The sequence below is a fragment of the Dromiciops gliroides genome, chromosome 2, assembly GCF_019393635.1.
Source record: "Dromiciops gliroides isolate mDroGli1 chromosome 2, mDroGli1.pri, whole genome shotgun sequence".
Taxonomy (NCBI): domain Eukaryota; kingdom Metazoa; phylum Chordata; class Mammalia; order Microbiotheria; family Microbiotheriidae; genus Dromiciops; species Dromiciops gliroides.
In genome coordinates, this window is record NC_057862.1 from 689,616,155 (window position 1) to 689,631,554 (window position 15,400).

At 42.0% G+C, this 15,400-nt stretch overlaps 1 protein-coding gene across 1 annotated transcript; it reads right to left on the bottom strand.

Moving 5' to 3' along the window:
- Positions 1–210: 210 nt before the first annotated feature.
- C2H2orf78 (chromosome 2 C2orf78 homolog) lies at positions 211–11,265 on the bottom strand. The gene is made up of 3 exons (XM_043980661.1): positions 11,106–11,265; positions 4,911–5,678; positions 211–2,120 (listed from the first exon to the last, which is right to left on the bottom strand). Exons 1-3 carry the CDS (start codon positions 11,263–11,265, stop codon positions 211–213), a joined length of 2,838 nt encoding a protein of 945 aa, XP_043836596.1.
- Positions 11,266–15,400: the final 4,135 nt, after the last annotated feature.

The following is a 15,400-nucleotide window of genomic DNA, read 5'->3' on the forward strand; positions in this document are numbered from 1 at the left end:
ATATCCATATTTCATAGCATAACACCCAAAACTCAAAGAGCCTGAGGTCAGATATCTGGGAATTCTTTTCATTGCTCATCCATCTTGTCCCTGACCAGAACAGCTCTATTAACGGTTTATTGAAGTATCAGAATAAATAGGGACATGTGTATCTATATATATATACAAACATTTGGTGCCAAGAGGGCCCAAGAGTCCTAACTGCTCTCATCAGATCATGTAGCCATAGCGCCTTGCAATTTCCAGGTCCTTTTCCCGCTCGATGAAAAACTGCAGCTTGCCCAGGGAGGTATACTTGGCAGCGTTCTCTCGTTCTCGCTGAGCCTGCCTCTTCATGGCCTCCCGCTCAGGCCTCTGCTCTTTGGTGATAGGCTTTGACATCACAGGCTCAGGGACATTAGGCTTCCTCCATGGGATTGGCTGAAAGCAGAAATCTTGAGGTTGGAATTGGGCCTGGGGTTGCGGCTGGGTCATAACCACCACAGCCTGTTTGGATGAGCTGGTAGCAGCTGACTCTGGGGAGATGGACAGGACCAGGTGGCTAGGGAGACATGGCTGAAGCTGGGGAGAAGGGCAGGGTGCTGATTTCAGAAGCACGGATCGAGGAGGAGCTGACTGAGGTGGCACAGCTGACACAGGTCGGGCAGGGTTGGAAGGACCAGGCTGAGCTGGATTGCCCAAGCGGGCTGGGTTGGTGGTGGAAAGCCGATGGGGAGCCAATGGCTGTGGCTTTCGAGGAATGGAACGAGTCAAAGGCCTGTCTAAGGTAGGAAAAGGCAAAGGCACCAACTTGACCTTCCCCGGAGGTGGTGGCTTGGTATGGGATGGAGATGGACACTGGTTCTCAGCACTGCCCTCTGGTTTTCGAACTTTGGCTTTGGCAGCTGCAAGTAGGCTAACCTGGGTTTTCATGGGACCTTGACCTTCTGCTGGTGTTTCCAACCACTGTTTGATCCCTGGAGTTGTCTGGGGGACTTGAACAGGGATGGCCATCTTGTCATTCTTCTTACCTAGGGCATGAAACACCTGAACTGACTCCAGCATGTGCATACCCAGGAAGCTCCTGGGCTTCTTAAAGACCTCTTGGCTGAGCTCAGGATGGTTCTTCTTGCGCTTCATCTTGGGGAGGGCTGGCTTCTCCTCTGGCTTAGCTCGGCCCCCAGGTGGCTCATTCCCTTCCACTTTCTCATAGCAAGCATCTCCAATTCCCTCCATTTTCTCCTGGCTGGGGCCTTTGGCCTTGCTGGTCCGGTTGCTGGGGGCTTTTCGGGACTTGCTACTGGTTGACTTTGCCATGTCCAGGGGAGACAACTCATTGGCCACAGAAACAGAGACAGCTGTCGTATCCCCAGCTAGAAGGCAGTCTGGGTTCTTTGGCAAGGCTTTAGCTGGTGGCACAGTAGTCATCATTTCAGGGACTTTACGTTTCGTTTTCTTGGTTGGGTCTGAAGGCTCTTTCCCTGTACATGGTTTTCCCTGCACCCGGACCACTTTGGCTGTTTTGACCACTTTGGGTTTGGTGACCCTGAGTCCTTTTGACTGGTCAACCTCCTTCAAGGGAGAGAGAAGATGGGGAAGGCGGAAGTCTTCCACCAATTTGTTGATGTCAGTAAGACTGGGAATGGGCTCCATCCCATTCTCTAGTGACTCTTGGTCACCAAGACTCAGGCCATTCTTCACCAGATGGCATTCTCTTGGACTGGTGCCTTCTTTTAGAGTATCAGGGCACAGAGGATCAATGCAAGCCAGAAGCTGGTTAATGTCAGGGATTTCCAAGGGAAGGAGTGGAGGATCTTGTACTTCCAAAGGGACATGACAGGCATCCAAGGGCTGGGAGAACTTGGCCTTCACCCCCTCCAATTTCCATTTTTCCTTCTCAAGGCATGCCCCATTCTTCTTATCTTTGTGCTCAATATTTGGGGCAGGAGGCAAGGCAAGTAGGTTGCCTGAATTCTGTGCTGGGGTAGCCAATGAGCTATCCCCAATAACTTCTGCTGGTGGAGTGCCCTCAAGAATCTGGAGGTTGCTTCCATTGCCACCCCAGGTCTTGGACAGTTCCATAGTTTGTGGCAAAGAGAATGTTCGGGCTGTAGGCTGAAGCCCCAGGGAAGTCTCCATCACTGCAAAGGAACCAAAGGGAGGATCAGTGCCCAGTAACTGAGACCCTTCCCTAGGCAACAAGAAATACCAGACACCTTACCCAATCACAAAATAGCTATGTCTACCTTGTCCAGTCACTTTTTGAAGAAACATGAGATCCACATTTTAGTCTCAGCTCAGTCATTGACACACTGTGCTCTGCCTTAGTTTCCTCCTCTATAACATGGGTGTGAAAACACTTATTCTGTTTTCCCCACAGGATCATAGAGAGGATGAAAGAAGGGAGCCTCCATGGTAGTGCTCCATGGACTACATAAATAATATTAGGCAAAGGTAACACTAAGCAATTTTTCAAAGGATTGTTTTCATCCCATCTCCTTCCATGGACCCAAGCTATATCTTGACTTGTTCAGGGTCATACAAGTAGTAAGTGTCAGATATGGGATTCGAACTCAGTTCTTCTCACTCCAAATCCAATGAGCAAAATTACTATAATCTTCACTGCAGCTGCTGCTCTAGCAAAACATTGTTTGGAGCTGGATTCAATTCAGCAGAGGGAAAGAGAGGAAGAGCAGGGCTAGGGCATGCAGTTGATGTTCAAATAACCTGGAGAGCTACCTTACCCACACTGAGAAATGATGACTTACTTTAACTTCCTTACCTCACTCAAGGGACATGATGGGAGTTCTGCATACAACTGATGACTAGGAAGCTTGGAGTACTCTCTCTCTCTCATCACCTCTTTGTTTTAGAATCCCAATCCAGAGTTCAGTTTAGCTACCACCTCCTATAGGAAACCTCTCCTGCTTTCCCCAGTTACTTATGTTTCACCCTCATTTCCTTGTATTTACCTTGCATATATTTTGTACATGTTTATGCATTATAGGAGGGTTCCATACCCCCTACTGTTGTTTTTTTCATGTGGATTAAAAATAGTTTATACTCTGTGATCCCTTTACTAAATATGAACATTTTAATTGGACCAAGAAGTGTAATTGGGTAACAAAATAGGAATACTCCTTTGTGGGGTTTAAATAGTGGAGGGAAAGTCAATAATTTGTCCAGTCAAGCATTAGACCAACCCAATGGTGAAGGTTACCAAGTTCTTATCTCTGAAATAGATACACTATGTGGGAGGATGGAGGGCAAACAAGGGAGTTTCTATTTCACTTTCCTCCCACACTTGACCATGTCCCCATAGAGAAGAAGATAGTAGGAAACAGAGAAACCAGCTGAGAGTAAGTGCAGAGACATACCAATTGCAAAGTCTAGAGCCATCCTAGAGAGGAAATTCAATACCCAGTAGTACAGAGACATACACCAAGGACAAACATGGACACAAAAGTATAGTCGCCTATTGAATTAAGCAGAGTCAGGGAGCATTATCATTTACACTGGAGAAGACTGTTGGCTATGGACTCAAAAAGGGACTTCCATATAGGAGTTATGAATTACCCATAAAACACATATTCCTTACAAATGTAACTCACTTCCACTGTACTTTAAGTTTAATCCCACTCTTCCCCGGATTCTGGATTTGTGAGAGTGTGTGTCCCAGGGTTTGAGGGATAAATGTTTTATTCCAACCGTTTTACTATACCTTTTCTAGAAGCTAATTGTTGCCTATTGACTGATTATAAATACGAACCACACCAATAGGGGCTCATGATCAAAGTCACCATAATCTCTGCAACTCCAGGTAATCTCTAGGATCCCCAAAAGGAGTCATAGCAAGACCCAAAGCCTGGCACAGTAGGGTAATGTAAGAAAAATTAGGGACCAAAAGGATGATCAGACAATAGTGTCCCTTGGCTGAGGACTGGAATTAAAAGTTATTTCCTTCCATGCTCAATTAACAGGACATATTGATCCCAGGGAAATAATCTCCGTGTGAATAACAAAGGACAATAGCTCTCTAATTTTGTAAAAATCATAAGGTTTTTTAACTAGAAGAGTCCTAAGGATCATTTTACAAATGAGAAAACTGAAGCTCTGAGAAATTAGGATATTTTCCCAAAGTCTTGTAGATAGGAAGTAGCAGAGCCAAAAGTTGAGCCCAAATCCTCTCACTCCACATCTAGCTCTCTTCTTTACTCTACCATGTGGTCTGCAAAGATGCTCCAGTTGGACTGAAGGTTAGACTAAAATGTAGCAATATATATTCTCCTATATATAATAATGGCTCACATTTATAGAGTACTTTAAATTTTGTAAAATACTTTAAATACATAAATCAATAAACATTTATTAAGCACCCACTGTACATTATTTAATTTAGCTTTGAGAACCGCCCTGTAATGACTTATCATTTGTCCCCATTTTTTTTTTTTTGGTGAGGCAATTGGGGTTAAGTGACTTGCTCAGGGTCACACAGCTAGTAAGTGTTAAGGGTCGGATTTTAACTCAGGTACTCCTGAATCCATGGCCGGAGCTCTATCCACTACGCCATCTAGCTGCCCCATTTGTCCCCATTTTTAGCCAATGGGGAAATTAAGGCCCTCAGAAGTTAAGTAACTTGCCCTGAGTCATGTCAATGTGTCAGAAGCAAGATTCAAAAACTGGCCTTCCTAATTTAAGATCAAGCACTCCACCTAGTACATACTTCCCCAAACACTTAGTAAATGCTTCGTTAGGGTGGCCTATAGAATCTTGTTAATGCCTTCATTTAACATAGAGACTTCCTTATAATTCTCCTGTATGATTAGAAGTTGAATCCTACTGGGTAAGAAACTGTTTCCTTCCCATCTTCCACTTGGCTCTTCCCCTGGCTGACCCCCTTACCTTTTCTCTCCTTTCTGCACAACACTCACCTTGGAAGCCTGAATCTTTGACTGGCTGGGCACGAACAGGGTAGTAGAGGCCTGAAGTAGAGACAGGTGGTCTGGACCCAGGGGGCTGGACCTCCTTAAGCACCATCACCATCTCTGGCTGAGATGCCACTGGCACAGACGGGGTCCTAGCTCCCTTGTAAGACACAGAGCCGTAGGACTGCATGCAAGGGCTGAGCTCACTTGCCAGGAGGGGCCCCAGGGTGCCTTGATTGTAGTAATAAACCTGGCTTCCATTCTGGTAAGGGACAGACACATTGTTGGGCCCCTGATTTGGCATTTGTGGGGAAGCTCCCTGCTGCATGAGGCTGGCTGATAGCTGTGGGTAGAGAGGCACCATGGTATTGGTGTCTGCAGCTTTATCATACTGGGCTGGTGTAGGGATTGAGGAGGTTGGCGTGTCCTGGCCAATGACTGTCACAGTGAAGTCTCCAAGGGATGGCTTCTCCCCACCGTTCCCAGACATGTCCCACTCATAGATGCCTGGGTAGGAGGAAGTGGCTGGAGTGGAAAGTTGGCCCTGCCCAGGGACACCAGACAGGATGGTGGTGCTAGAGTGCTGGTAGAGGTAAGTGCTGCCCATGAGTGGGGGGAAAGGCACCCCAGAGGTGGAAGGCAGGAGCCATGCAGAGCCGATAGCTGGGGCCGAGACCCTGGAGAAGTTGCAGAGGTTGCCAGTGCTGTTCACCACTGGGAAGGAGAGGTGCAGAGGATTAGGGTTCCCGAGCATGGATGGGTTTTGGAAGTTTTCTGAAGGAAATAAGAGGGGGAGAGGAAGCTGATGAAGCCACAGACACACCTGTCCTAAAGCAGGAGAAATCCCTAACTCAAAGAGTTGGTTTTGGTCATCACTGTGACAGCTGTATGTATGCTGGAGCCAGCTCAGGAGAGACTGTTGTTAAATTTTCAGTATGAGCAATCATACCTCAGAAATCAGCAAATGCTACAAATTAGGGCTCAGTTTATTGCCTTCTTGATTGTCTAGGCTTAAGAAAATGACAGAGAACATGTTAATAATAAAATTGTTTTTTAATATACTTCTCCCCCGCCCAAGAGCTGGTTGTTAAACATTTACCAGCAACTGTAAGGCCCTGTAATCCAACCTTCTCATTTTACAGATAAGAGAGTAATGCCTAGAGAAGTTAATTTACCTGTCTGGAGTCAAACAGGTAGTGTTAGAGGAAGGATTTGAACCATAGTGTTCTGACTCCAAATCAATTCATCAATAAACATTTATTAAGCATCTGCTATGTGCCAATTACTGTACTATGTGCCTAGGATACAAAAAACAGAAATAAAACAGTCACTGCTATCAAAGAATTTATGTTCTACTGGGATCCTAATACCTTAATGAATTAGATGAGACCATAAAGGTTCTGCTCAATGGGTGATGAACTCTTTCCATTCTGTCATTCTATTCCTAGCGCCTAGGACAGGGCCTTTCTTACACCCTGTAGTCACCTAAGAAAGTTTATTAAATTAACTCCAACCCCTTCTACCTTTAAAAAACAAAACAAACATGGGGCAGCTAGTTGGTACAGTGGATAAAAGCACCGGCCCTGGATTCAGGAGGACCTGAGTTCAAATCCGACTTCAGACACTTGACATTTACTAGCTGTGTGACCCTGGGCAAGTCACTTAACCCTTATTAACCCTCCAAAAACAAACAAACACCAACAACAACAAACTAAAGCTGAGAGTGATTTTTGGTCAGTCAGTGGTAAGATTAGGAGTTGAACCCAGTGTCTTCTAGGCTTTCTATATGTCACTTCAACTCTTGAGGAAATCTCACTTTCTGAAGAGCATTGTGCATGTGTACATGTATGTGTATACACATATGGATTTGTTCTTATGTGTATGTATATGTATTTGTATATGTTTTGTGTTTCTGTTGTGTATTGTATATGTGTTGTATATGTATATGTGTGTATGTATATATGTATGTGTTTTGTGTTTGTATGCATGTATTGTATATGTGTATTGTGTGTATAAGTATATGCACTGTGTCTATGTATGTGTGTATATGTATCTATAAGTGTTTTGTGTTTGTGTGTATTATGTATATGTGAATTGTGTATGTGCATCTGTGTCTATTTCATGTATGTGTATATGTATGTGCATTTGTGTTTGTCTATTGTGGTGTATATGTGTTGTATATATGTATAGTGTCTGTGTATATGTGTTTATATTATGGGTATGTATATATGCATATGTGTGTATATGTTTTGTGTTTGTGTGTGTATTGTATATGTGTGTATATAGTGTATATACATATGTGTGTATGTTTTGTGTTTGTGTATGTATTATGTATATGTATTATATATGTATGGATATGCATATGTATGTGTATGTGTATAAATATGTCATGTATTTGTGTATGCATATTGTGTGTGTCCCTTGTGTATATATGTATGTGCATGCACATGTGTATATGTGTATGTGTATATATTGTGTATGTGTGTTGCATTCTGAATATGTATGTGTATGTATGTATTGTGTGGTGTGTTGCATTCCATTTGCATATACATGCATGTTGTGTGCATATATTCATATTGCATATGTGTGTTTGTGCATACATATTGTGTATGTATATATAGATCATATTGTGTGTATGTATGTGCATATTGTGTATATATGTGTTTAGTGTTTATGTATCTGTATATGTTTTGTTTTTGTGAGCATTATATTGTGTAAGTATGTGTATATGTGTATGTATTGAGTCTGTATATATATGTGTGTGTGCATGTATATGCATATTTGTGTATAAGTATGTGCATGCATGCATGTGCATGGGCATATGTGTATATGTGTGCATGCCCATGTATTTGTGTGTATGTGGGTATGTTTATGGGTATTTGTGTATATGTATTGTATGTATGTGTGTGTTTGTGTATTTATATGTATTGTATGCCAGTATATATGTATTATTGCATGTGTATATTCATGTGTATGTATAATGTATTATGTGAATGTGTATTGTATATGCATATGCATGTATATAAGTGTGTATATGTCTTGTGTTTGTGTGTGTGTATTATACACATATGTATGTGTGTGTTTGCATTGCTCTGTATTGTGTACATGTACATTTACATGACATGTGTGTATTGTGTTGTGTGTTGTATGGGTATACATGTGTGTGTATGCATGTGTGTGTGTGTATGCATTCACTCATTTCCCTAGTCTTCATCACCTCAGAACAATACAGAGGCCCAGATTATTGGCCTGGTCCAATTTACACATGGTGGAGAATGCTCTAGGACGCAGTGTGCTTGACAAGTACACAGCTATTCAACTCCAGCCCCCGTGGAAGACGAGCTGCCATATCTCCAAGGCAGCCCTTCCCATTGTCTGATGGCTCTAATTCCTATGACATTATTCTGGACATATTCTCAACATTGATGTCTTTGCCATTTCTACCCATTTCTCTTAGCTAACGGTTACCAGAATTATGTAGGTTCAACACTGATCAAGCACCTACTGTATGCAAAATGCTTACACATTGTCCCTTTTTGTAGTTGAGAAAAGTGAAGTTCCTTGAAGTAACATAACTGACTTCACAGTCACAGAGACAATAAGCATTAGAGCTAGAATCTAAACCCGGTCCCTATTGATGTCTCCCTGACTCTCCTGGAGGAAGAAAAGAAAGCGTTCTGTTCTCAAGGACTCAGAGGAAGAAATATAATCCTTCAGTCCTTTGGAGCTTATTCAGATCACTTGTAATTGGGTTCATACTTTGACCCCTTTTAACCTAAACCTGATCACTCGAGTAGAGCTTCTCCTTTTTTCGTGGGGCAATGAAGGTTAAGTGGCATGCCAAGGGTCACACAGCTATTGTGTTAAGTGTCTGAGGCCAGATTTGAACTAAGGTACTCCTGAATCCAGGGCCGATGCTCTATCCACTGTACCACCTAGCTGCGCCACCCCCCACCCCCCGAGTAGAGCTTCTTAAACTGGGATTCTGGGAACTTCTTTAATTTAGCATTTGGATAACTATTTCATCACAATCAGTTTCCTTTTCAATCCATGATACAGAAAAAGTTAAGAATTTCTGCAATACAGTAGTCAATTTAAAGAGGCATGCACTCTTTGCCTTCTTCAATGAAGTCTTATTTCTAGTCCTAAATCAAAAGCCCAAGAATATAGCTATCTTAAGGGGGAAAATGGGGGGGGGGTGGAAGGGGATGGAGTGATTCTATTGCTTATTTCAAGTATACATACATACATACACCCCTTGTTGCACCCCATATCTTTGTTTGACTCCTTTGTCTAAATAATGAGCAAGAGCTGTTCTTTTGTAAGTGTGAAAAACACTTAATAACGCCCTCAGGATTGTTTTGAGCTGAATCAAAACATTATTCAATGGAAAGAACATTAGATTTGGGGTCAGAGAACCTGTGTTCAAACTCTCCCTCTGATATTTACTATTTGGGCATGTCATTACACCTCTACAGGCCTTAGGTCACTCCAATCTGTAAATCTATGCTCCCATGATTTATTGTGGAGTCAGGAATGTGGAAAGTGAATATGACTAGACAATATTGAGAGTCACAGCTTAGACTGGTATTTTATATAACTATCATTATTTTTTTCTTTTAATTTTCTGGAGTTCAGATAGAATTATTATTAACATCATCACAATCTCCACCACCATTATCATTATTACATTCATCATCTCAGGAAGTAAATCCAAAGGAAATTGCCCCTTTCCCTGATATCTACTTGACATCACCAAGGAATCAGCTTATCTGTCTAGAGTGGAAGTGAGCAGGGACCCCTTCTGAAATATATACTAACCAAACCTTAGCATATTCATTCATTAAAAGATCTCATTGAGTGGTTACTCTTCAGAAGGCCTAGGGCATCCTGTAATAGATTTCGTTTATATATGTATGTTTCAAGGTCCACAGAATTTTTTGCATAATAATCAAAACTTAGATAACACTATTCAAATTTATAAAATATTTTCTCCAGAAAATACAGGTGAGGAAACCAAGGCTCAAAGAGAGGTGAAAGGACTTGCCCAGAGGTCACACAGGTAGTAAGTGTCAAAGGCAGAATCCAAGTCCAAATCTCTTGATTCTAAGTGCTGTTCTCATGCATGCAAGCACGTGTGCATGCATGAACACACACACATGCACATGCACACTTGTTCTGAACTATGCATTAAACATTTCTGCAGAATGCCAATGTAATGAGCTGCCTTTGCCCCGAGGGATGTATCTCACTGAATCTTCCCAATTCATTGACCAAAAAAGGCTTTTTGCTACAAATGGCTTCATCTTTCCTCTTCTAGGAAAAAAGTTCTACATGTTCATTTTTCCTTTTCAGTTTGAAAATGTTTCCATCCCAAATTCCACCTCATCTTCTGGAATCTGCCTGCCCCTTTCATCCCTCCATTCTAATCTATCTCTTTTTTCCATGTCTTTCTTTCTTATTTCCTTTATCTCTTTGAGTCCTTTTTCTCCACCCTAAAGAAGCTAATCAGTGCTGAACCCAAACCCTCCAAGATATTTTCCAAGCATGCCGTCAATTTCCCAGTGTTTTCCCATGGGCTTTTCCCAGCCTGCTTTCTGAGTTTCTCCAACTTTAAATCTAGTTCAAGTTAAAATTCACAATATCTGTGTCGTAACTATTTCTGAACCAGACAAAATGTTGAAACCCTCAAATACTTCAAGAATATAGGATTTCACCAGTAAAGATGGGCAGGTACCCTTCCTTAGTGTGAATCCTGAATTCATGATGCTTTAATGTCCTCATGAACTGAGGTGCACCTCTACATATTTGGCTATGATAATTTAGGGAAAATATACATGTAAGTCTAACACCAGATCCATAGTTCAAAACCCTTCTAGCTGACAGGGGGCCTTACAGAGCTTAAATGCCTTTGGTTAACAATAACCTAAGCGCATCTCAATTCCATGATGAGACAGTAAGGAAGATGGATTAGTGGAAGAAGCTTGAAATAACAAAATGGAAATACTAGTCGTGTCATTCTCAAAAGCATTTTTTTTCTTGGTATGTTCAAAAGCAAACCAAAAAACAAGCAACTCCCTTCCTACAAGACAGTATATTGCTCTACAAAACATCAAAGAAGCCCTGATCTCATTTCTTAAAAATTAATTCTGCTTTTAAAAAGAAAATCTTCAAGATGGTCAAAATAATCTTTTCCCCTACCTGCCATGATTAGACAAGAGAAAACATCAACTAAGGTCAAGTGGTATGAAGAAATGACTCCTGTGGTTGTCCAGGTGACTGAAGTCAAAGAGAGCATGTGTCCAGTATGAATGTGACTGGTCACTTGCGATGGTCCAAGTTTATTTACGGGCAGCTCCATGGAAACCCCAAAGATTCCACCAGGTGGGCAACAGGTTTGGCGGGAGAATGAGGTCACAAAGCCAGTCAGTTTAAAAGGATGGGGGCAGCCAATCCAGAGGTCAGAATCCTGGCAGCAAGCCAGGGAGAGGTAAGGCTTTTTTCTAAGTCTTTTCTAAGGAGAAGCCTGCTAATGTGGTATCTTACCATCAAAAACCTCCTAAGAAGAAAGGAGGGGGCCAAGGCAGCTGATGGAGACAGGCTTTTTCCCAGTCTCCTTCTCCTAGATCTCAAAGCACCTTTCATATAGAGTAGAAATGCCTACATATTGGATCCTTTGAAGGAAGTAATCTATATCTAGCTAAGTCCATATTAAATAAAGTTGTCCTGAAAACCAGACCTGTCACTTAGACCAACTACAAAGTCTTGCAACCTTTTGTACATTCAAAGAAGAGCAAATATCACTTGCTCCTCTTTTCTGCAACAAGAAGGTGCTAAATCACATGCTTGACCCTAATTCTAAGCCCCATTCAGTTTCCAACAACCCATGATCCTATGGATACTGATCTCTGGGGAATGAAGATGTAGCCAAGCTCCCAAGTTTTCTTTCCCTGCTCCCACACTCGATGAATCCTACCTTTGGGCCCACTGCATTTCCCTACTCTCTTTCTGGACTTCCTCATAGATGTCACTCCTCTTGTTAGTCTTAATCCAGCAATCTCTCCCCACCCCACCCCTATGACTGCCCCTTCCTCTCAGCTTCCAGAGCCCCTTCCTTCAGTTCCCTGCTGCCTTAGGGACCATTGTCCCTAAATGGGAATCATTATTCCCAGCTGCAACAGGGCCTGGAGAAATGGCCAGGGTCAGGGGATGCATATCCTCTCTCTTCTGATTTTCCTTCTGCTCTAAAGGACCCCCCCATCTCTTCCTCTGAGTTCTCTAGCTCTTGAGCTTTGGACCATGTAGGCACCCTGCCACCCCTTTTTCTGCATGGGTGAGGCATTTTGGGTGTCTTTCCCCTTTCCTACTGAATTATCCTAGAAGCCAGAAGAGGACCCCAGTGTGGTTGTCCTATTTGCCAGTTAATCACTGGCTAACTGCCACCCTAGAACCTTGGGACTCTAGGGTTCCCAATATGATCCTAGGGAAGAGGTGGAGTCAGTCAACAAACATTAAGTAACTACTCTCCACAAAGCACTGTATACTAAACATTAGGAAGTACAAAGAAAGATTAAAAATTGTTCCTGCCATCAAGGAATTCCCATTCTTATCTTATTGGGAAACCTCAAGCTCATCTTCTCTTTCTCAGGTTGTTACTGAGTCAGAGCAAAGGAGAATGACCTATAGTGTGGGGGGGAGGGGAAAGGATTGTCACCCAACTAGGAACACTGGAGTAGTTTCTCAATCAACCCAGTGCCTGGGCTGTAACCCCTTGGCTGCCATGTAGTTGAACATAACCAACTGCAACATTTTTCCTTCACCTAGAAAGAGAGATATCAACAGCCTAGATTTTTCTATTATTCCTGGAACATGGTACTCGTATGCATTTTTCTAAGGCAGCACAGGATGGTCTAATAGAATGAACATGGGCTGGTAGTCCAGACACTCGGGTTCTAGTTCCTGCCACAAATTAGTTTTGACCCTGGTCAAATTGCAAAACTTCTCTTGGTCCTTATTAACCAAATTAGAGGGAGGGGGAAAGGTGACAATATCTAAAATCTAGTAATCTTTGTGGCATGTGAAAAATGAAGTGACTGAAGAAGCAAAAGTTCAAGCTTCCAAGCATATTGATTTTTTTGGAGGCGATTGGGACTAAATAACTTGCCCAGGGTCACAGAGCTAGTATCCGAGGGCAGATTTGAACTCATGTCTTCCCAATTCCAGGGATGGTTCTCTATCCATTGCACCACCTAGCTTCCCCACATATCCATTTATTAAGTAATGCATGCCAATTTCCCAACAAATAGGGTACCAGAACTCTCAACTTTGGCACTGGAGCCTGAATATAGGAGGAGATAAATTTTTATGCATTAAAAACAATCAAATAAGAGCAATTAGTTAAAACAACTAACTGGGATACAAAATTAGGTAATCTGATTTCAAGTTGGAAGAAAGATTAGGAACTTTTCAAGTTAGGAGGTGGAGAGAGAACAGATGCAATTCCCTGAGATCATAAAAAGTGGTGTCCCACTGCCCCTATGTGTCTGTATTCAATCAAGGGAACATGGAAACAATAATTGATTGACCAGTACAGAGACAGTCTTCAGATAAGCCATATGGATTGCTTGAGTTGCATAAATGTAAGAAAATTTGCATCAATCTGCAGATATGACTGGGTTTCTGGTCAGCATAACCTAGGTCCTGAGCCAAGGGTCTCTAAGTGGTAGGTAGAGGTGGCTCAGATTCACCACCAGGAAGGACTAGATTCAAACAATACAATAATGTTTTCTCACAATACCCACAATTGATTAAAGTTTTCTCACAAGACAGAAATTGAACTAGACCCATAATTGGATAGAAAGGGAATTGAGATAGCTCTGGAATTGAGTCACATAGTGGAGTCAGTGTGCTTCACTCAATTACCACAATTAACCACTTGCTGTTCTAACCCCTTTCAGTTTGACATCTATTCTTATTAAAATCTAGGATGGCTTTATTTTTTTAAAGGGTGGGTCATAAACACATAGAAATGAAGCAATGATGAATACAAACAAGTATAGATTTATTGTTTAAAAATGTCTTGCTATGCTAATTTCTTTTTCATTCTAACGAGTTGAGTGGAAAACCAGGTAATCCTATAGCCATGAATAGGTTTCAGCCCAAAAGTCTCTCACACGTAAAGAAAGAGAGGTAGAGTAAGGGGAGACATCTGTTCAAATTCTCCCATTGTTACTTCCTGACTTCAGGCAAATAACCTCTCTGATCCTCAGTTTTCACCATCTATAAAATGGGTGATGATGGCCCCTGTCATTTTCCCTTCATGGAATTGTGTGATCAAATTTGAGATAATGTATGGTAAATATTTTGTAAGCCTTAAAGTGCTCTATGGATGTCATCTATTATTATTCTACCACGATGTCCTCATGGCCAAGATAAACAGATGTAGACTTGAATAATTGTACTTAGTTTATTGACTGAACCCAAAGGCTTAAGAAATTTCTATCAGGAGAGGAGAGGCCTCTAGTGGAGAGGATTCTGCAAAAATCTTTTATTTGGGTGTAGAGGAATGAAATTTTGAAGGATTCTCCCCAATAAATGTAAAGTCTTTGGGGGTAGAACTAGGTTGCATTCTTGTCTTTGTATTGTCACAGCCTGGGCAGTGCTTGTTGAATTGGCATACTAACGAATTGTCTATAGACACAGATGTAGGAATGTATGCTTATCAAATCTTTAAATAAAAGGAAGTTAGAAAGGATTGATAAGTGAAAGAGATAGCTAACAATGTGGGTGACGGATTGGACTTCAAAATTCTCCAAGGAAGGAAGAAGGCATTTGATCAGCACCTATTACTGCTAAGTGTTTCATATCTCATTTGATCTTCATAACATCCCTGAGAGGTAATTGCTATTATTGTTCCCATTTGACAGTTGGAAAAATTGATACAAGCAGAAGTTAAGGGACTTTCCCAGGGTCATATAGCACTGTCTGAAGTCAGAATTGAACTTAGGGCCTCCTTCCATCAGGCCCAGTACTCTAACCACTGCACTAGCTAACTGCCTCCATTTATTTCTATAGCGTTTTAAGGCATCAAAGTACTTGATGAACATTATCTTATGCTATCCTCACAACAACCCGTAGAGTGCTATTATTGTCCCCATTTTACCTATGAGAAAACTGAGGCAGACCTAGAGGTTAAGTGATCTGTCCAGAATCACACAAAACTAGTGTTTGAGGCCATTTGAATTCAGGATCTCCTGACTCTAAGGGCATGACAAAATATTAGGAGACCTTCTGTTTTCCAGTAAGGCCCAGCAAGCAGGCTGTGCCCTGAGCTTGGCAAAACAACAATCCTTTGCACCCACCATCTGGATGACCTCACCCTCGGGCAAAATCACATAATTCACCAGGCGTCCTCTGAGCTGGTAAAGTACTGGACCAACTTGGAAAGTCCTGCAATGAAGCAAATCAGTCACCCCTCATTATCAGGGCTACCGCTT